Genomic DNA, 22959 nt, shown 5'->3' on the forward strand with positions numbered 1-22959 from the left:
GACCAACTCTCTTAGCTTATCCCCACCTAGCCAGGTGTTAATGCCAGTTTGTTATTAGAGAAACCTTTGTAACTGCATTAGCACCACTGAAACTTGTTATAAAGTTCACTGGGGTGGCAAGATTCTGGCATTCCTAAAGTTCATTTCTGAGTTCAAAAATGTCCAAGAAAAATGCCAGTCTATTAGTACATTTTATTATTATAGACTAGCCATGTGCGCCCAACTACGTTGCGCGTGTTAAAGTTGTCTGTGAAGGGCTCCCTGTTTAAACGCGGCTGCCAGTCGTGAACTGGGCCCTTCGTTGCACAGCATTATGATTTTTAATAAGGGAAACAAAATTACAAAACAAAACCCTTGGACATTGATTCGATAGGAACAGCCTACTCGGAATCACCGTCTGAATAGTAATTATGTGGTGGTGTAGGAGCATTTCTGCTTCTCTCCGTTCACAGTCCGTCTTGTTTTCACAACGCTGTCGTTTCCTCTCACGATCTCTTCTCAACCTTTCTCCAATCTCACAGGTTGCTTTGTGGCAATCCAAAGAGTAAGGCAATATACACGGAGCAATGGTTATAAAAGGGGGACACATAGGTATCCAGGCTCTTTAAAGCATAAATAGGGATCACTTCACTGACATGTGAGCAAGCCACGGTACAACTGTGAGACGCGCAGCACTCACCGGCTACAACGTAACAATAATAATTTCCGGAACGTGCTGTTACATTGTCATTCATTTTACCCACTGTCTTTCTTTCATTCATATGTTACGTAGGCACGTACCTTTTATCTTCGGCAATCTCATTCTCTAACCAGGCCTCAGGAGCTTAACCAGCGTAACACTGTCCACCACCCCTTTCGTTATTCCGGCACATTGTTGACATCCGTGAGTAACAACAACGTACTAAACTGGAATGTGGAATTTGCGGACAAACAAAGATCAAGATCCAAATGAAGATTATATATAAAGATTAGTTAATGTAAAGCACAACAATTTGTTTAGTTTGAATGTCTGTGTTTTGAGGTGTGACTGGAGTACTACAGTCTTCAGTAGTATAAGCCTGGAGGAGATTCTTAATGCAATGCCTATGTTTTAGCTGTCTCTCTACTGCCATCTAGTGCTTCTTCTTCTAACTCATTCGCGGACAAACAAAGATCAAGATCCAAATGAAGATTATATATAGAGATTTTTTTTTTGCATAATTAAGGTTATTCCATGTGGTACAGCTGTGGCTAAAAGTTTTGAGAATGACACAAGTCACGGAGTGGTGGTTCTGAGGCTAAGGATCTGTGCTGGTATCCCGAAGGTTGCCGGTTCAAATCCCCGTCACTGCCAAAAAGAGATCCTACTCTGCTGGGCCCTTGAGCAAGACCCTTAACCTGTAATTGCTCCAGGGGCACTGTACAATGGCTGACCCCATGCACTGAAAACTATGTGAAAACTAACAAATTCCTAATACAAGAAATTGTAGAAAGCGAAATAAAGAACATAAAAAACAAAAAAAAAAAAAGTATTGTGTCAAGTAATGGACTGGCGAGCTTTGTTGGGCTGAATGGCCTGTTCTCATCTAGATTGTTCTAATTGGTTTTCACAAAGTTTGCTGCTTCATTGTTTTTTAGATCTTTTGATCAGATGTTTCTATGGTACAGTGGAACCTCGGGTCACGACCGTAATTCGTTCCAAAACTCTGGTCACAATCCGATTTGGTCGTGACCTGAAGTAACTTCCTCCACAGAATTGTATGTAAATACAATTAATCCGTTCCGGACCATACGAGCTGTATGTAAATATATATATATTTTTTTAAAGATTTTTAAGCACAAAAACAGTTAATTATACCATAGACTGCACAGCGTAATAGTAAACTAAATATTTACTTACTTCTTCTGGTCACTCCAGCTCCTTGATCGCTCGGCTGGAGCGACCGCTTCCTTCTCCCCCACTGAGTGTCAGCCAAAACACCCCTGCTTGGGCTCTCTCTCTCTCTCACTCGCGCTCTCTCTCTCTCTCTCTCTCTCTCTCTCTCACTCGCACTCTCTTTCTCTCTCTCTCACTTGCACACTCATGCTCTCTTTCTCTCTCTCTCTCTCTCTCTCTCTCACTCGCACTCTCTTTCTCTCTCTCTCACTTGCACACTCATGCTCTCTTTCTCTCTCTCTCTCTCTCTCTCTCTCACTCGCACTCTCTTTCTCTCTCTCTCACTCGCACACTCACGCTCTCTTTCTCTCTCTCTCTCTCTCACTCGTACACTCGCACTCTCTCTCACGCGCTCTCTCTCTCTCTCACTCGCACACTTGCGCTCGCTGCACGGGGAGAGACTGAACACGTGCGGAAATTGAAGGGAAACTGGCTTGTTCGGCACCTGAGTGTGTGGTTGTGAACAGATGCAAAAGTTTGGTGAACTTTTAGGTCATAACCCGATTTGTACGTGGTCCAAGACATTTGTGACCCGAGGTTCCACTGTACACTGAAGTAGAATTACAAGCATTTCATAAGTTTCAAAGGCTTTTATTGACAATTACATTACGTTTATTCACAGAGTCAATATCTGCAGTGTTGGCCCTTCTTTCTTTTTGAAGACCTCTGCAATTCACCCTGGCAGGCTGTCCATCAACTTCTGGACCAAATCCTGACTGATGGCAGCCCATTCTTGCATAATCAATGCTTGGAGTTTGTCAGAACTGCTGGGTTTTTGTTTATCCACCTGCCTCTTGAGGATTGACCACAAGTTCTAAATGGGATTAAGGTCTGGGGAGTTTTCTGGCCACGGATCCAAAATGTCAATGTTTTGTTCCCTGAGCCACTTAGTTCTCACTTTTGCCTTATGGCCCGGTGCTCCATCATGCTGGGAAAGGCATTGTTGGTCACCAGACTGTTCTTGGATGTTTGGGAGAAGTTGCAAGCCAGCAGATGATCTGACCGTATCTCCTTAGCGTGCGAGCGGTAGAGACACAAACTGGCAAAAGGACAGTTGCAGTACAGGCTTTTAAATGATCGACGCACAGTGCGACAAACAGAACACGCAGCTCGCCAGCAGCAGCAGCTGGTCTGACCGCATTTCCATTGCGTGCATTCAGCACCCCCCCTCACAACGTGAGCAGCGTTATACATCCCGCGAGAAAGAGATGTAACCACGCCCGGGGCCGGAAATAAAGGACAAATATTGTTTTTACAGAAGTTTTAAAGTAAAAGTGAAAATAATGCATATGTAACAATTCCCATGAAAATAACAATCTCTTTAAATTGTAAATCCGGTGTGGCAAGTGGCTGGGGGTGGTACCCAGCCGGTCGGGAAGAGGGACTATGCCTTCTCCGGACCACAAGAGGGCAGCCGCCCTCCTATGGGGACCACGGGAACAGAGCTTAGAAGCTCAACCCTATAGGGGCCCGTGGTCACTGCCAGGGGGCGCCCCAATGCCTGTGGAGCCCTGGCCCTCAGCACTTCTGCCACACCCGGAAGTGCTGGGGGGAAAAAGACCAGGAACACCCGGAGTGCTTCCGGGTGCGCAGCTGGTACTTCTGCCACACTGGGGAGTGCTGGCAGAAGCTAATCAGGAGGCACCTGGAGCACATCTCGGTGAGCTTAAAAGGGGCCGCCTCCCTCCATTCGATGGCCAGAGTTGGGTGGAGGTGGACAAAGCTTGCTGAGGAGGAGTGAAGGTGGAAGAGAGAGAAGTGCTTTTTGCTTTACTGGCATGCTACTGTTTGGGATGGTGTTGTGGCTGGAGGGATTACGTGGAACACGTGCCCTCCATCCATCCATCCATCCATCCTCTTCCGCTCATCCGAGGTTGGGTCGCGGGGGCAGCAGCCTGAGCTCTCCCCGGCCACTTCTTCTAGCTCTTCCGGGGGAATCCCAAGGCGTTCCCAGGCCAGCCGAGAGACATAGTCCATCCAGCGTGTCCTGGGTCTTCCCCGGGGCCTCCTCCCGGAACACCTCACCAGGGAGGCGTCCAGGAGGCATCCTGATCAGATGCCTGAGCCACCTCATCTGACTCCTCTCGATGCGGAGGAGCAGCAGCTCTACTCTGAGCCCCTCCCGGATGACTAAGCTTCTCACCCTATCTTTAAGGGAGAGCCCAGACACCCTGCAGAGGAAACTCATTTCAGCCGCTTGTATTCGCGATCTCGTTCTTTCGGTCACTACCCATAGCTCATGACCATAGGTGAGGGTAGGAACATAGATCGACTGGTAAATTGAGAGCTTTGCCTTACGGCTCAGCTCCTTTTTCACCATGACAGACCGATGCAGAGCCCTCATCACTGCGGACGCCGCATCGATCCGCCTGTCGATCTCACGCTCCATTCTTCCCTCACTCGTGAACAAGACCCCGAGATACTTGAACTCCTCCACTTGAGGCAGGATCTCGCTCCCAACCCTGAGAGGGCACTCCACCCTTTTCCGGCTGAGGACCATGGTCTCTGATTTGGAGGTGCTGATTCCCATCCCAGCCGCTTCACACTCAGCTGCGAACCGATCCAGAGAGAGCTGAAGATCACGGCCTGATGAAGCAAACAGGACAACATCATCTGCAAAAAGCACTGACCCAATCCTGAGTCCACCAAGCCGGACCCCCTCAACGCCCTGGCTGCGCCTAGAAATTCTGTCCATAAAAGTTATGAACAGAATCGGTGACAAAGGGCAGCCCTGGCAGAGTCCAACTCTCACTGGAAATGGGTTCGACTTACTGCCGGCAATGCAGACCAGGCTCTGGCACCGATCGTGCAGGGACCGAACAGCCCTTATCAGGGGGGCCGGTACCCCATACTCTCGGAGCACCCCCCACAGGATTCCCTGAGGGACATGGTCGAACGCCTTTTCCAAGTCCACAAAACACATGTAGACTGGTTGGGCGAACTCCCATGCACCCTCCAGGAGCCAGATGTGCCCTCCAGCTGAAGAAAAATAAAAACAGTTTATTTATTTTACACGTGCCTCCCGTGTCAATCTGTTTCGGGTCGGGCACAATATAGCGCCTTTTCTTACACCAGTAAACCAAACCTGGAGGTGGGCAAGTGAAGCAAGCAGGGGCGGAGCCCCCTAGTGACTAAATAGAGATAAGTTAAAAGAGTTTACCATTAGGATTCTGAAGGAATGGCTGCTGAAAATGGGGCTTTGCAGATATTTGTGAATAACAAATTAAAAATCAGCAATTTCAAGTTGTAACATCCATTAGCAACACTAGCAGTGCCTTCGCTATAGTTTTAAATGAATTTAACGGTATCTTGATAATAAAAGGTATTAATTTCTGTCAAAAACATGACCATTTCTGGGTGACCCCAAACTTTTATCAGGGGATGTCAGGTCAGGTCAAGTTGGGGAGCATCCACTGGTAGTGCCTTGCCACACCCACCACACAATGAAACAGCTCAGGATCCCAGTTGGCAACCCCCCAGGCAGACACGTGGTCCAGTCCCACCCTCCGGAAATGACCCTCTATCTGCCGCAGCCGGGTGTCACATGGGTACGTAGAAAAAAAAATCAAAATAGCACGCACAATTTAAAAAAAAAGGGCAACATCAGCAAGTTATCATATATGAATGGCACCATATAAATATAGAATTCAGAGCTCCTCACTCACCCGTACTAATGTTGGAACCAAGCTGGAGCAGACGACCTTCACATGCTTGAGGCACTTCTCGTGGGACATGAAGTTACACACTGCAAGGAGGAAAGAAAGACTCCATTAGGGAGGAAGTTTATTGGCTTTTGTTTTCCATTATCAAATTCACTTCTTTCAAATGAAGGTTTCCGAGCACAACAACAACAACATTTATTTATATAACACATTTTCATACAAAAAATGTAGCTCAAAGTGTTTACATAATGAAGAATAGAAAAATAAAAGACAAAGTAAGAAATTAAAATAAGACAACATTAATTAACATAGAATAAGAGTAAGGTCCGATGGCCAGGGAGGACAGAAAAAACAAAAAATAAAATCTGTAGGGGTTCCAGGCCACGAGACCACCCAGCCCCCTCTGGGCATTCTACCTCACATAAATGAAACAGTGCTCTTTGTATTTAGGGTTCTCACGGAAGGACTTGATGATGATGGTCATGCAGATTTCTGGCTTTTAATCCATCAATGTTGGAACATCATGATGCTTTGAGTAGATGGTGGTGGCGCAGGCCGCCACCACAAAGAAACAGGAAAAAAAAGGCAGTCTGTGGGGCATTACAGGCCACAATCCCTCAGAAATGCACACTTATTCACAATATTCACGTTTTAAAATAAAGCCCCCTTTAATCATCATTTAGGGGCCTGATGAATGAAATGCTTCCTGACAACTGGCATAGTGACAACAGAACATTCACAGTCTTTTCATGCTTTAGAACTTAAGGTAAAGGAAGATTTCATGGTGCAACAAACACCTTCAAGTGTATAGTGTTTGGCATGATACTGGCAATTATTTTTACAAACATGGCCTACACAATAAAAAATATCTGTCCCACTACACATATTTCAGGTTTCAGCAACTATCTTGCGAGACCACTGGTTGAACATCTCCCTTCAAACTTAATAGATCCTAACTATGCTCTTGGGTTGTTTGATAGCTTTAGGCTTCAATCTTTACTATGGACATCATCTTTTTGTACACAGTCATTCCTCGCGATGAAGTTCTCATCGTCCTTAGACATCTAGTCTAGGATCCTACCATGAACCCCTTCATCAGACTTTTGATAACATTTTTTTCCACCAAATAGGTGGATTTGCAATGGATACAAGTATGGGAGCTCACTATGTCAATACCTTCATCAGCTCGGTGGAAGAGCATTTCTTTTCTTCCTACCAAGGCTTTGTAGTGGACCCATACAAAAGATATATTGACAGTTGTGTTGGGGGAGCCTCTTGCTCCAGAAGCCAGCTATAGGAATTCATTAATGATTTTATTATCTTCCATCCACCTTTCAGGTTTACTATTGGCGTTTCCACCACACCAATCTTTCCATCGGCCTACCAGACCTTAAAACCCCAGACAGTTACCTTCTCTATAGCTCCTTCCATCCCTGCCATACTAAAAACTCTCTGCCTCTTCCACAGTTCCTCACACTACGTTGCCTTTTCAGTACTGAGGGTGACTTGTGCAATGAAGCACTCAGGTTGAGGAGTTTCTTCACTGGAAGTGGGTGCCCTTCTCCTATTGTGGACAGGGCCCACAATCAATCCAGGAGTTGACCTCGTAATGTCCGTTCTGAGAGGAACTCCAATAATGAAACCCACATCCCATTAATCCTCCCATTCCATCTTAACACTCTTATCTCTCCCACAGGTCGTCAAACAAAACTTCCCCATTTTCCAGACTGATCTTTCCACGGGAGCCTTTTCTCCTAACCTTCCCTTTTGTTGACCACCTAACCCAGGGTTTTCAAACTCCAGTCCTGGAGGGCCGCAGTGGCTGCAGGTTTTCATTCTAACCCTTTTCTTAATTAGTAACCTGTTTTTGCTGCTAATTAACTTCTTTTGAATTCATTTTAATTGACTTGTTTTTTAAGATTTGTTCCCCTGCATTTCTTCATTGTTCCTCTCAATTGCTTAATTTCTTTCCTTAAATGGCACCCAAACAGAAATGAAATGAGAAGTGAGTGAGCCAACAGAAGACCAACTAAATCAGGGCCTCAAACTCCAATCAATTTCACTCCAACCAGTTGCTTAATTAGACGCCGATTCTTGTCATTAATTAAACTCGTTCTTTAATTCCATGGCCTGTTGCTGCTCTCATTGCGTAATAGCAGGCATTTCTGAAATTGTTGATTTTCTCTTTTCTAAGAGCTCTGTGAAAATGTTTTGTGGACCTGAGAAGATCAACAATCCTGAGACCTTCATCTTTCCTTATTATCAGATATTGTATAATCGACACAGTTTTCTGGTCACATTTTGGCTCATTTCATATCTCACTATTGATTGGCAGCTAACTAAGGAAAAAGAAACAATTAAGGGGTCTGAGTCTTCAAGAGCAGGTCAATTAAAATGAATTCAAAAGAAGTTAATTAGCAGCAAAAACAGGTCACTAATTAAGAACAGGGTTAGAATGAAAAGCTGCAGCCACTGAGACCCTCCAGGACCGGAGTTGGGGACCCCTGCTCTACAGGTTTCATATAGTTAGCATGTGGGGGTTGTGGCGGACAGCCAGGGCCCATGCCCGGCCGGGACACCCCTTCGACACTTGGTCCGGGGGAACAGCGATGGGAGGCATACTACTTCTCCGGGAACGCTAGGTGGCAGCCCCCCTGGGTTGCATCGGGGCCACAGACATGGGACTTCAGAGCTCAGCCAACGCCAGGGGAAGCTGAACAGCAGCCAGATCTAGGCCATCAATCACCTGAAGCACTTCTGGGTGGGCTATAAAGAAAGCCAGCAGCCACCATCTGGGAGCGAGAGTCAGGAGGAGGAGGACAACGCTTGTCGGGAGGAGTGGTGGTGAAGAGAGAAGGATTTATTTTGTGTTGGTGTTTTGTGGTGATTGTGCTTGTGGGACTGTGTTGTGTCTGTAGCCCACAGACGAAGAAAATAAAACATTTATTTGGTTTTATTAGTGTGTCTCCTGTGTCTGTCTGGTGTCTATATAGCGCCTTTTGTCACAGGGTGCACCTTATCTGCTGCAGAGAGTCTACTCTCACCTTTTTCCATTTTTCTGTGGTGGCAATCTGTGCCACCACCACTTGATCAGGGCACCATGCAGTCCCAACATTGATGGATTGAAGGCCAGAAGTCCACATGACCACCATCATCAAGTTCTTCCACATGACCACCATCATCAAGTTCTTCTACATGACCACCATCATCAAGTTCTTCTACATGACCACCATCATCAAGTTCTTCCACATGACCACCATCATCAAGTTCTTCCACATGACCACCATCATCAAGTTCTTCTACATGAACCCTGAATACAATGAGGACTGATTGAGGTCATTTATGTTAGGTAGAATGCCAAGAGGGGGCTTAGTGGTCTCCCTGCAGATTTTTTGTTTTTTCCATCTTCCCTGGCCATCGGACCTTACTTTTATTATTATTTTATTTTTATATTCTTTCTTTCTTCATCTTGTAAAGCACTTTAAGCTACATCATTTGTATGAAAACATGCTAAAGAAATAAATGGTGTCGTTGTTGTCATCCGAACAGAGAACCTTCTCCCAGCTGACTTTGCAGCCTCTCATGTGCCTTCTGGCAAACTCCAGCCGACCTAACATTCTGTACCTTACGACTTTGAATCTGATCTCCCCTTTTGACTTGATGACAGATCTCCTTGTTTTCCTGATTTCCATATTTGTTAACAACTTTGTTCTTAATTTCTTGACCTTCTTCCTTTCTGTCTGCTCTCTACCATTGGTGTAAGAACAGCTATATACAACAGGGACCCAATTACCCGCACCCTGTTCCATATAATCCAAGGCAAACCTAAGTTAAGTGTAATACACTAGTTTTCTAATCTAAATATCCATATTACTAACCGAAGGTTGTAAACCGGATATGGATGCAGGGCGCTGGGCGCATCGAGGCGCACGCGCACTGCCGCACTGCAATGAGCCCGCCACAGAGAAAACAAAAACGAGAGGATTCAGCGCATATGTGAATCACATTACAGTATTACAGTACGGAATCCCCAGACGTCCAAACTACACGGTGTAAACCGGATATGGACGCAGGGCGCAGGGCTGAACTTGCTGTGCTCCACTCTGCCAGCAGTCGGTGTCAGCAAAGGCAACGGAATCACGTCTCCAATTACTTGTACTGTATATAAAAGCCAAATGCCACTGACTCACTCATCACGAAATCTCCCCAACCATGAGGACTTGGGACTTGAAATTTGACATGTAGGTTACCCTTGGCCCATAGGTGCTCGCTAAGAAAGGGTTTTAAAAATTTTGTGGTTCAAGCGCAAAATTTCTTACGGTTTTTTTTAGACCCGTTTGTCTGTCAGTCTGCTTTTCATGATAGAACTACTTAACACATTATTTTCTATAATTTGCTTGAACATTCCTTTGATTTTGGCGACTTTCTCATCACGTTAAGTATCACAGTTCGCTTGCGATATTGATTTATTAGCGCAAATCCGAGAGAGACTCATCGGGCTGCGGGGCCCTCCTCACTCACGCGTCTGCCTCGGGGCGTAACAAACTCTGCTCAGTTAGCGAACGAGAGAACTACTTGTAGCGGGGCCACATAGGTATTGTTGTTTATTGTGTTGCACCTAGTCGCGTCTCGTCTCAGCACCCCATTTAAACTAATGTGTGTCTGTTTAAATGTCGTCCCCATAATAAGAAACGGGGAAGGGTGTTGCAGGGAGGCAGCGACCCCCTGGAAATGTCAGGACCGGGATTTTAACGGTTACATCCAGCTCATCATTATTTAAACCATCAGGAGGGAAAGAAGAGGGGAGAGGGAGAGAGACGGAGATTTCAAGTACCGACAACCGATCAACATTATTCTGCTATTATTTACATCGCGCCTGGTTCCATTTTGATTCTCATTCCGCCGAAATCATGACAACACCATCATCGCCAGAAACCCCAGGGTTGGACATTATAATCCACCATTCGCCGAGGAAGCACAGTGAGGTCGTTCTGTTTTATTTGGGAGATTGAAACACATCCATTCTGATCAGTCATCCGTATTCTGAACAGTGATTTACCATTTTGTCATTCAGTACTCATACATTGCTATTATTTGTGTTTGTTATACGTTTGCAGGGGCAAGGGAGGTTTTGTTATTGTATATGTGTTGTTTTCACTTCACTGCATTGGTGGAAGGATATATATGTAAATATCCTTATATATATATATATATTGTGGTACCCAGCCGGGACGCCCGAGAAGATTGGAGGAGGGCTTGTGCCTCCTCCAGACCTCGACAGGGCGACCGCAGGTACAGAGCTGGGAAGCTCAACCCTGTAGGGACCCGTGGTCAATACCTGGAGGACCCTGAACCTCAGCACTTCCGCCACACCAGGAAGTGCTGGGGGGGGGGGGAAGAGGAACAAGAACACCCGGAGTGCTTCCGGGGAGACAGCCGGCACTTCCTCCACACTGGGGCGTGTCGGTGGGAGATTGCCGGGAACACACACTTATTTAAAGGGGCCGTCTCCCTTCAGAGATGGACTTGAGTCGGGTGGAAGAGTGGACGAGGTCTCTGGAGGAGAGAAGGAGGCGGTCTTAAGAAGAGAGAGAGAGAGAAGGCCTGGACTGTGGGGTATTGGGGGTCTGTGAGTGATATTTTGTATTATGGAGCACCAAAATAAAGGTGTGTGGGGTAAATCAAACGTATCTGCCTGTCTGTGTCTGGGTCAAGTTCCACAATATATATGTAGATATATTTTACGTCACGGATTATTATTCTTGTATCTGTCATTGTATTGTATTTAATATATTCCCACACTTATTTTACATACAGTAATCCCTCGCTACTTCGCGGTTCACTTTTCGCGGATTCACGACTTTGCGGATTTTATATGTAAGCATATCTAAATACATAACGCGGATTTTTCGCTGCTTCGCGGGTTTCTGCGGACAATGGGTCTTTTTACTTGCTTCCTCAGTTGGTTTGCCCAGTTGATTTCATACAAGAGATGCTATTGGCGGATGGCTGAGAAGCTACCCAATCAGAGCACGCAGTTAAGTTCCTGTGTGCTGCTGATTGGCTCAGTGACGGAGTGTTGCATTAACCAGGAAGTCTCATCTCACTCATTCATCATTAACGTGCTAATGCTTCAGGGGCCGTGTCCAAGCACCAACAGAAGATGCAAATGATTGCAGAAAAGGTAAAAGTTTTGGATATGCTGAAGGAAGGGAACAGCTACACCGCTGCAGGACATCGATTCTTTTTATTTAAAAAGGAGGAAAAGCATATAAGATCTACGGCCGCAGTGTCCTTTAACCAGGGTGCAAAACAAGTTGCAAGTGGACGTGATAAGGCAGTAGTCTGGATGGAATCTGCTTTAGGAATCTTTGCAACAAGGTCGACGACGTCATGACCGCCTACAAGCTGCTACGTGTACTTCGCTATACAGTAAGTGTAAACTTATCTACCGATTTCATATTGCTTAGCAGTTGTCCCTGTTTTTAATAGAGTAAATGGTGGGTTGTAAACAATACAGGGAGGGTTTAAAAACGTCCAAATACACGTTAAATAATTAAATAAATATAGTGTCCCTACTTCGCGGAAATTCAGTTATCGCGGTCGGCCTTGGAACCTATCTCCCGCGATAAGTGAGGGATTACTGTATTTGCTTTCATTTACTAGTCTTTTAACCGTCGATTGGGGAAGAGGGAAAATTATTATTTGTTAGAGGTATGGCTTGGTATCGATAGGTTTTCTCAGTAATTCATCCAGGCCACAGGTCCTGGTAGTGTGGCTGCCGGCTGGGTAAGGGGTCAGCCGCTACATACTTAACGGATTTAGACTTTTTTTTTTTTATATAATTTGCTTGAACATTCCGGTTGATTTTGCGACTCATTGCGCTAAGAATCATAGTTCACTTGCAGGAGCGATATATTCACGCTAATCCGAGACAGAGATTGCGAGCCAAGGTGAGGGGGAAAGAGTGATGTCAGGCGTAGAGAGCTGGGCAGGACCCTCCTCACTGTCCTGTTTCACTACTTCGAGGGCAAAGCCGCGGGGGATGGCTAGTAATTCATAAAAGTTTTGATGTGAATACAGTATTGAGTGCGTAAATAGTATCATTTTAACCTGTGGGGATGTGGGCATGACTCACTCACCCCTCCCCCAAACACACCCCTTGGCCTACTGTTTCATTCACTTACTGCAGCACTGCGGGTAACTGCCGGTGGTGAGCTGTGAACCCGCGTTCTCTGGCCTAGAGGTGAGCGCTCTGTAGTGTGAGCTCAACGGAGAGCTCCGTCCATCAGCCAGGCAGAGACCGTCTCTGACCGCTATGAGTGATGCGCTTCTCCGCTGACGTCAGCTAATCTCGCTCTGTGTCAGCCTCCACCTGCTATGTGCAGCGTCGCCACTACACACCACCCATCCGCAGTGCAAATCCCACCTTTATCATCATTTCAGTGGCTGTGGACTCGCACCAAAAAAGCATCTCAGTTCGAAGACTGGCAAGATTCGTGGTAAATGGCTGGAGGTGAGCTGTGAACCCGCATTGTCTGGTGTGAACTAAATAGTGAGCACCATCCATCAGACTCTGACCACTGTGTGCGGCGTGTTTCTCCAGTGATGTCAACTCATCTCTCTTTGTCTTAATGTCCACCTTCTCTGCACAGCATTGCCACTATAGCAGCCATCCGTTTTACCCACATTTTCAGCCATCTGAGGTAGCATATAAAATTCACTTGAATACTCAGAAACCAATGGGGCTACCCTACCTTGATCTTAATGAAAAGCTTATGACGTGATCGAGGCGGAGGATGTACAAAATTCTGCTGACAGCGACCCCCACAAAGTTAATGGGGTTTCACGTCTTTCGTATGGCAAACCGATGGGTGAAGGTCACAGAGCAGAAGAAAAAACTAAGACCGGCAACATCTAATTGAGAAAGCTGCTTACATGATAGAAAGAAGATAAAGGACAACCCTGACATCAAATGTGCACTGAGCATGAGGAAAACTGCAGATCGACAAGGACAGCCAAAGCATTCTGCTGGTACTCTCAAAATCTGGCTGCAAGCAACTGCCCCAAGAAGTTATCAGGGTTTGTGTCTTTCTTATGGTAAACTACACAGGAAGACTGATCGGGAAGTTGACATGGTTGAGACAAAAAGAAGACCAGCAACATCTGCTGAGCATGAAGCAAATTGTTGAAGGGAATTATGTGACAGGAAGAAAAAGAATGGCAGCTCCGGCATCTGCTAAGTGTCAAGTGCATGCGGCATGACAACCTACTGGTACTCACCAACTACTACGGTGGGAACACTGATCTTGGGAGGACCAAAGGTCTCTGGTATATATACCAGAATATAATAGATATATATTTTAATATATAATATATATATATATAATTACTTCTCTTGGACAAGTGTACTTAATTCTTTAAGGATTAAGAAGTGAGAGATTATTGCTCACCCTGTGTCCCTGTACCACATTAAGTGGATTTTGTTATGATATTGATATTGATAAAAGCACTCAGGTAATGCTTGATATGTAAGACAATAAGTAGATCAAATAACAAAGCTGCTTTACAATCAAACGAAAGATGGATGGTGCTCTCCCAGTTACGGTCATATAAAAAAGCCTGCATAATAATGTACTCTACTTTCAACAAAAAAGATAACAGTGGCATGTCTTTCATTTCCTAGGAACATCTGAGTACTGCAGTGTTTTCCGAACAAAGATTTTTAGTGAAGCAGTATTTAGTTGTATGAAATTAAATCAAATGTGAAAACCTGGCTGTGCACAAATGTGGGTCCCCTTGTAATTTTGCTGATTTGAATGCCTGTCACTGCTCAATGCTGATTACTTGCAACACCAGATTGGTTGGATTAGCTGGTTAAGCCTTGAACCTCATAGACAGGTGTGTCCAATCATGAGATATAAAGGTAATTAAGGTGGTCAATTACAAGTTGTGCTTCCCTTTGACTCTCCTCTGAAGAGTGACGGCATGGGATCCTCAAAGCAACTCTCCAAAGATCTGAAAACAAAGATTGTCGAGTTTCATATTTTAGGGGAAGGCTACAAAAAGCTATCTCAGAGGTTTAAACTGTCAGTTTCAACTGTAAGGAATGGAATCAGGAAATGGAAGGCCACAGGCACAGTTGCCGTTAAACCAGCAGGTCTGGCAGGCCAAGAAAAATACAGGAGCGGCATATGAGCAGGATTGTAAGAATGGTTACAGACAACCCACAGATCACCTCCAAAGACCTGCAAGAACATCTTACTGCAGATGGTGTATCTGTATATCGTTCTACAATGCAGTGCAATTTGCACAAAGAACATCTGGATGGCAGGGTGATGAGAACGAAGCCCTTTCTGCACTCACGCCACAAACAGAGTCGCTTGTTGTATGCAAATGCTCTGCAGAGTTTATTTTGAAACAAAGTGCTTTGGACTGATGAGACAAAAATTGAGTTATTGGTCATAACAAAAAGCGCTTTGTATGGCGGAAGAAGAACACCGCATTCCAAGAAAAACACCTGCTACCTACTGTCAAATTTGGTGGAGGTTCCATCATGCTGTGGGGCTGTGTGGCTAGTTCAGGGACTGGGGCCCTTGTTAAAGTTGAGGGTCAGATGAATTCAACCCAATATCAACAAATTCTTCAGGATTATGTTCAAGCATCGGTGACAAAGTTGAAGTTACGCAGAGGTTGGATATTCCAACAAGACAATGACCCAAAACACAGTTCGAAATCTACAAAGGCATTCATGCAGAGGGAGAAGTACAATGTTCTGGAATGGCCACCACAGTCCCCTGACTTGAATATCATCGAAAATCTATGGGATGATTTGAAGCAGGCTGTCCATCAAATGTAACTGAACTGGAGAGATTTTGTATGGAAGAATAGTCAAAAATACCTCCATCCAGAATCCAGACACTCCTCAAAGGCTATAGGAGGACAGCGTCTAGAGGCTGTTAGATTTGCAAAAGGAGGCTCAACTGAGTATTGATGTCATATCTCTGTTGGGGTGCCCAAATGTATGCACCTGTCTAATTTTGTTATGATGCATATTGCATATTTTCTGTTAATTCAATAAACTTAATGTCACTGTTGAAATACTACTGTTTCCATAAGGCATGTCATATATTAAGAAGAAGTTGCTACTTTGAAAGCTCAGCCAATGATAAACAAAATTCCAAAGAATTAAGAGGGGTTCACAAACTGTTTCATATGACTGTAAATTCCCACCACTGTTTTGTTGATTGAAGGGGGTTTTCACAGCTATGGGCCTCTGAAATAAATTCTGGGCACCACACATCCCGTTTTAGTCCTGTATGTGCCATCCAGTTGCCGTCATTGACACTACACTCCACGCTGGTTACAAACTGCTGCACCTCCCTGTCAGCCTTGGGTTACACCGATGCAGGAATTGTTCAGGTGTCCTCCCTGGCACAAACACTGCCCTTGTGTGTTTGGCCAGTCAGCTCCCTGCCAAGCCTTATCTGCTGTCCTTGAGTGATAAGATGTCAGCCTTATCATGTCCTCCTGCTTTTCTAACTCTGGCAATGGCAAATATAAAAATGTGGGAGGGCACAGAGGGGCAGCCATGTCTCATACTTGGCATTTAAGCTGTGATTCAAGGTGCTTGAGCAGTTCCCTTTGTAAAGCAACTCATACATTCAGCTTCGTTTGGCTCACATAGCAAACACGAAGAAGTCAAACCACACCGAGCTGGAATCTTTTCGGCCCAACAGTAAATACTTTTCCTATCGTGAATATGACAGGACACCCTGCCTTCTGATACACTGTATCAGACGTTCAAGCTCATCTCAGGAAGTCAGGGTGACGAAAATGTTTACTACTTCTACCCTCACCATAGGAGATTGAAAATGAGTGCGGGTCAGAAAAGGATAATCAGTTGGGATACTGCCATCAGCCAGCTGGGATTACAGGTTATAACCGTATTCAGGCTCAACTACATGCTGGTTACAGATGGCCAATAAACCACGTTCTGTGACTACCAACGCAATGCCTCATCTGGCAGTCCAAGCCTGCACTTCACCCATGGGCCATTTATTGAGAATCAGAGAAAAGTCAAATTTAATTAATACAAAATAACAACATCTACCTAATCCAAACCAGGCCCACCAGGGACCAGAGCCTATCCCAGTAGCACTGAGCACAAGGCAGGAAACAAACTTGGGCAGAGCACCAGTTCAATACAGGACACACTCTCACGAACACTCACACAATAATTGACAATATAATTAGACCCTCTATAAGAATGTGGGAAGAAAACTGGAGGAGACACAGGGAGAACATGCAGTCTATAAATGGAAATCTAGTGGGTGGGGAGTAATTCAATCCCAGGACAGAAGGTCCATCAGGCAGCAGCACCAGCAAAGGACGGACGGACAGACAGATTTTAATTTTAGCATAGTAGGCAGGATAGATAGATAGATAGACAGACACATACATTTTATGTATATAAGAGTACACAGAATGTGAGAATTACACTGCAGTCAGTCTAACTGTTCTCCACTTCCACAATTAGCCAAGAAGACCTTGACCCACCTGAGGACCCGTGATGACACTCAGGCCCTACCCTGTCACAGACTTCTCCTGGTCCTAACACTAATTAAACAACATGCCCTTGGAAGGTCACTATCACTTTAAGATTACCACATCATGCATATTATATATACTGTGTATATATATATACTGTATATATATTTATGTGTGTGTATATATAAACACATACATATAAAATATCTGCATACGCACACAAAAAAGAAGATTACGCAGTATAACTTAAGTTTATAAATTCCACTGTAACCTCTTCTTTGAGTGAGTAGGAAGCTAAGTTGAAGACTTGTAACACGATGTTATTTAACTGCTCTGCAGGGGGTCAGCGGACCCTCATTTCACAGTCACTCACGTAGGCACTCTGGTAAATTTCACAGTGACAGTAACATCCCAAAGCTGCTGACACACATCATCGTGAAAGCACATCCTCTACTTGTTTTGATATCAAAGCCTACATACGAGCCCACGAGGAGGACAGCTCATTGCATATAAAGACTTGTCAGTTATCAGAGGTCATGGATTTCTAGTTCAACTCCAAAAAATCAGGACAAGTTTATCACCAAGACGCATCGGTCACCCAGTGTGATGAGGTCAGGACTCTGGGTTGGGCCGCCAGCTTTCTGTCCTCAAGATCCATCGCCAGATGCTCAGCCTATCAAACAGGGTAGGAGGCAGCTAGTCGATCAGTTCATTAAACAGATTTTTATGGGACTGATGGGAATAGCAGCTTATATCAGGGAGAAGACAAGCGGGCAGAGTTCTGCTAAAGCAGGAGCATTTTCTGATTGAGATGTTTTCCTTTTCCAGCATTACAGATAGGTCCCCCACCCCAGTGAATTCATTAAGAGGTCTGAGACAGCAGAAGTATAAAATCTCTCTATATATAAAATCCAACGTCTGTCTGTCTGCTTTTCATGAGAGAACTACATAAAGGACTTAGATTGGGGTTTTTTTTTTTTTCTTTTTGCACCAAGTATCATAGTTCGCCTGCGGTACCGATTTATTTGCATGAATCCGAGAGTGATGCAGCGGGCCAATCCCCTCCTCACTCATGTGCCAACCTCAGGGCGTTCCTTACCTCCTCTTAGTTAGCGAACGAGAGAACTATTTAACGGATTTCGATCGGGTTTTTCTAGAATTTGCTTGAACATTCCGGTTGATTTTGCGACTTCTCTCATTGCTCCAAGTATCATAGTTCGCTTGCAGGATCGACAAATTCATGTTAATCTGAGACAGGGGCTGCAGGCCGAGGGGAGGAGGAAGCGTGACGTCAGAAGTGGGGAGCCAGGCAGCGTCCTCCTCACTCAGGTGCCAGCCTCCGTTCGAGTCGGCCTAACCTCTGCATTTTTCAAGTGTAACTTGCCTCCGCTTAGCTAGTGATACCGGTTTGTTAATTGATTTTTAAAGGTTGTCCTGTTTCACTACAACGTGGGCAGAGCCACGGGGGACGGCTAGTCTAAATACAAATAGAGGACTCAACAATAAATGCATCCTAGCATCAAACAGGTGCTATATAAAATTAACTAATTAAGTGGACCAGGACAGTAAAAATATAAAATGTGCTATATAAAAAGAGGACTGAACAATGAAAGTACTCTAAGATTAAAAAAAGTGTCATATAAAACTAATTAAGTGGTTCAAGACAGTACAAGTATAAAATATGCTATACAGCAATAGGACTAAAAAACATCCTAACATTAAAAAACTGCTATATAAAATGAATCCAGTAAGTGGTCTGAGACAGTAAAAGTATAACATATGATGTATAAAAATGGACAGCACAATAAAGCTCCCTAACATCAAAAACGTGCAATATAAAATTAATTAATTAAACAGGTCTGAGACAGCAAAAGCATAAAATGTGCTAAATGAACAACAAAATATAGTAACATCAAAAAGGTGTTGTGTAAAATAAATTCATTAACTGGTCTGAGATGGTAAAAATATAAAAAGAGGAGTTTAACAATAAAGTACACAAACATCAACAAAAAAAGTTATATGTATAAAGAAAAGAAATTCAGACGTGAGCGTCAGCAGGCTTTGTGCCCGAGGAACCAAGTTACCCAAACTATTCTCTTAACATCTCAGTAATTATTTACTGCTCTGATGCTGATCTTTCTGATCATTAAATAGGTCATTACGATAGCAATTGACAAATTCATAATTAATCACAGAATTACGGTATTTGAGGGTTCCTCTACAGCAGGGGTTCCCAAACTTTTGGACGTCAAGTACCACCTGAGGTTAAGTGAGTTGCGTTGCGTACCACCCGAGTTTTTAACAAAAAAATTAAAAAGCAAGTACTGCAATGAATGATTAATTCTTAATTAGGTAATATACAGCAAATTCACGACACTGACTACAACCGCTCCGAAATCTGAATAAAAGTTAAAGAATTGGAAGAAATTATGCATAAAATTAATGAAAAAATTTGTGCATGTACATAAATTGATAAATTCCGCCCCAAAACTAAATCCTGCCTTCGACCTGTATGTGACGCAGTTACTGAAGACTAAATGGTATCGGCTTTGTGCTTAGATCTAGTGACTATGATGCGATACAGCGGCAGTGCACGTATAACAACAAGAGCGGTTTCTGTGAGGCAGAGTTACCGAAGACTAAATAGTGTAGGCGTTGTGCTTTCATCTAGTGACCAAAAGCTCAAACAGTGAAGAAGTAGAAGTTGACTTCCGTGAAACGGAATTATGGTAGCGTTAAATGAACTAAATACTGATTCGAATAATAGGTTTTTTTTAATCAGATGACGAAATTTCACACCACACTAAATTTGGGAATCCACGTATTATTGTATTTTAACAGTTTCATTGGTTTTTACTCACAACAGGCTTGTCATAAAGGGTTTTGCACAGATAAATTAAATTTCAGGGACCGCGATGCATACCACCTGAAAAGGCTCGGTACCACAGTTTGGGAACCGCTGCTCTAGAGCACCTCTTTCTCTTCCACGATTTGCCTCAAAAACGAATCACCCCATCGTCATCTCATAACATGCTTAAGTCTCGAGTTTGATGTTTTTCCGGCCAGCCGTTTTAGTACTACACCGTCCTTAAGAAACTGTGACACACAGACAGACAGACACCCATCATCGAGATATCGATGTTTCCGGTATCAGGGGACCCTAAAACGTCAAGATCCATCGAGAACCGGAGATCGAAATTTCCAACAAATCTAAAGCTTTCGCTCATCCACCATAGACGACAGGTTATGGTGGGCAAGGGTGCAGGGTTCAAAGCAAAAATTGAAGTGGTCAATGACAGTAAAAGTATAAAATGTGGACTGAACAATAAAGCACCCAAACACCAAAAATGTGCTATATAAAATGAATTAAGTTAAATTTTAAGTTTTTAAATTTAGCTCTTTAATAATGCAGTTATGCAAGGTGCTATGTAAAATAATTACTCAGCTATAAAACATCCTAAGATCACAAAGCCTGAATGGGAAAATAAATGAAGTGCTCTGAGATAAAGAAGGTATTAAATATTAAAAGCTCTACATACAATAAAACCAACAAAAATAAAATAAAATCAGTGAGCCCTGAAAATGGACAATGATCGATCAACTGCTAACTGAGGAGCCTCCAATGAAAGGAGCTACAGTATAGGAACTCAATGCATTCTAAACAAGCTTCACACTATGAAAGAAGATATAATAACTTGACGAATAAAGCAACTTACTGTACAAGACGCTATATACAGTAAACACTGCTGGATCATTACCAGTGGGATGTAGCTGGCTATAAACACACCTAACAAAGCTGGACAACGTAAAGGCTTCATGAATCACCTTGTGATAGTTCTCACTATGAAGGAAGAAATACTAACTCAAGTAGTGATGCGGAAAACTGCATGTCTAATAAGAGTGTTCACAATGAAAGGCACTATATAAGGTTATAATGTTCTGCCAATCAGGGCCACAAGCTTTAAAGAGAAGGTTGAGCTTTCACTGTCCGGCAAAACCAAATCCCTTGCAATGCGGTCTGCAGTGCCCCTGGTGAAGTCAGTCGCCTGTACACAAAGGCTGCAGTGACGAGTCAGTGAGCCAACATGGCACAGACAACCCACGGAACTGCGGAAAACAAATGCTACAGGATGTGGGCAAGAGCCCCCCGTCTGGAGGAGAACTCGTCTTTTGTCCTCCAAACTGCACTTCTAAAAACCAAAAAAAAAAAAAAAAACAAGGCCTTGCCTGCTTGTCTGCCATTTGAACAGCTTGACGTTTAAAACAGCGGCTTCATGCAATGTTGAAAATTGGCACCTTTTATTTATTGCTTTAGGCGGCAAGAGAGAGAAGCGACATGAGCCAGCTTGCTGTGCTGCTTGGAAAGAATTCTTACAGGCCTGTGCGGATAAAGCAGCGAGCTCCAGCTGATCTGGGCAGAGCTCGATAACCTGATAAGTTGAAAGAACAGAACTGAACAAAACGTGCCGGGATGGGACTGAGCTGGGGGAGAAGAAGTGAGGACGTGGAGTCCTGACCTGACACAGCCAGCCTGTTCTTCATAGCCAGTTGCGTGACGCATGGACGCACAGGTAATGAGGTATCATGATGTGCGACTCATCTCATTCATTGCAGGAGGGATAAGGTTGGTGAGAACTTCCCACAATATGTCAATCCACACCCCTAGAGACAGAAATCAGGCTGAGGACGACCAACTTAAGAGTCCTCAGTGAAACCAACATATACACCTCACTGGGATTTTTTTAGGAAGCTGAAGACTCTTCTTTATTCCACAGATATATATTGTCTCAGTTTATCTTGTGAATATTGTACCTTCCAAGCGTCATGAACAATGAATGGTATAAACGTAACATAATGGTGAAGGTGCCGTATTTGATTCATCCATCAGTTGACATGCTTCAAGAAGCCAGAAGCAATACCAGTAACAGTATGTACAAGATAGGAACCAATTCTGGGTGGGATGTCAGTTCACAGTACTCAGTGACAATCACTCACACCGGGTTAGTATAATATACAAAAAAAATATCAGACCATCCATGTACTTACTGAGCAAGTGCAGACCAGTTTTAGGCATCTGGTGAACAGGAAGCCAGCCTGTGTCATTGCAAACTCATTCACACACTCACAAATACTCTGTTTTACCACAATACCACTACTAGACTCTACCCTTCCTCAGTACAAATCCTGACGACTACGCCAAGTATCTTGTTCTGGAATCATACCATAACCCATTCCAGGTCACGCATTTTGCACTGTGAGCTCTTCCTCCCATTCCAAACCCACCTTTCTGCTCAACACTTCCACTACATCACCAATCTAGCCAACATCCAAATATTTAGTGAACCTGTTCAGACCACTTTCTTAAGGTCTCAGAACACTGGGTACAAGGCAACAAACAATCCTGGATGGGACCCAGGTTCATCACTTCGTGCACTCAACATCTTTCACAATGGCTCAGTTTAATGCCAGCAAGCTTGCTGTGCTGTGTGGGAGGAATTCTTATAGGCCTCTGTGGATAAAGCAGCAAACCTCAGTTGATCTGGGCAGAACTCGATAACCGGATAAGTAATGGAGTGAACAAAACGTGCCGGGATGGGACGGTGCTAGGGGAGAAGAAGTGAGGATGTGGAGTCCTGACCTGACACTGCCAGCCTATCTTTCAAAGCTAGTTGTGTCACGCATGGATACATGGGCAATGAGGAATCGTGATGTGCTGCTCATCTCATGCACTGCAGGAGAAACAAGTGTAGGCGAGAACTTCCCACAGCATGTCCATCCACGTCCCTGGAAACAGAAATCAGGCTGGGCAGAACCTGCCAAGGATGACCAACT

At 44.2% G+C, this 22959-nt stretch overlaps 1 protein-coding gene and 1 long non-coding RNA gene across 2 annotated transcripts in view; one reads left to right on the forward strand and one right to left on the reverse strand.

Moving 5' to 3' along the window:
• The window catches only part of LOC127528827 (uncharacterized), a 102521-nt gene extending 96580 nt beyond the window's left edge, over positions 1 to 5941 (forward strand). Inside the window, exon 2 of the long non-coding RNA XR_007935434.1 lies at positions 5816 to 5941. This is a non-coding gene — a long non-coding RNA (uncharacterized LOC127528827). The remainder of the gene's footprint in view (positions 1 to 5815) is intronic.
• Positions 1 to 22959, reverse strand: part of LOC114654940 (diacylglycerol kinase theta) — a 360676-nt gene that overhangs the window by 227103 nt on the left and 110614 nt on the right. Inside the window, 1 exon segment of the mRNA XM_028805813.2 lies at positions 5581 to 5660. Coding sequence (XP_028661646.2) covers positions 5581 to 5660 — 80 coding nt within the window.

The sequence above is a fragment of the Erpetoichthys calabaricus genome, chromosome 7 (assembly GCF_900747795.2).
Source record: "Erpetoichthys calabaricus chromosome 7, fErpCal1.3, whole genome shotgun sequence".
Taxonomy (NCBI): domain Eukaryota; kingdom Metazoa; phylum Chordata; class Cladistia; order Polypteriformes; family Polypteridae; genus Erpetoichthys; species Erpetoichthys calabaricus.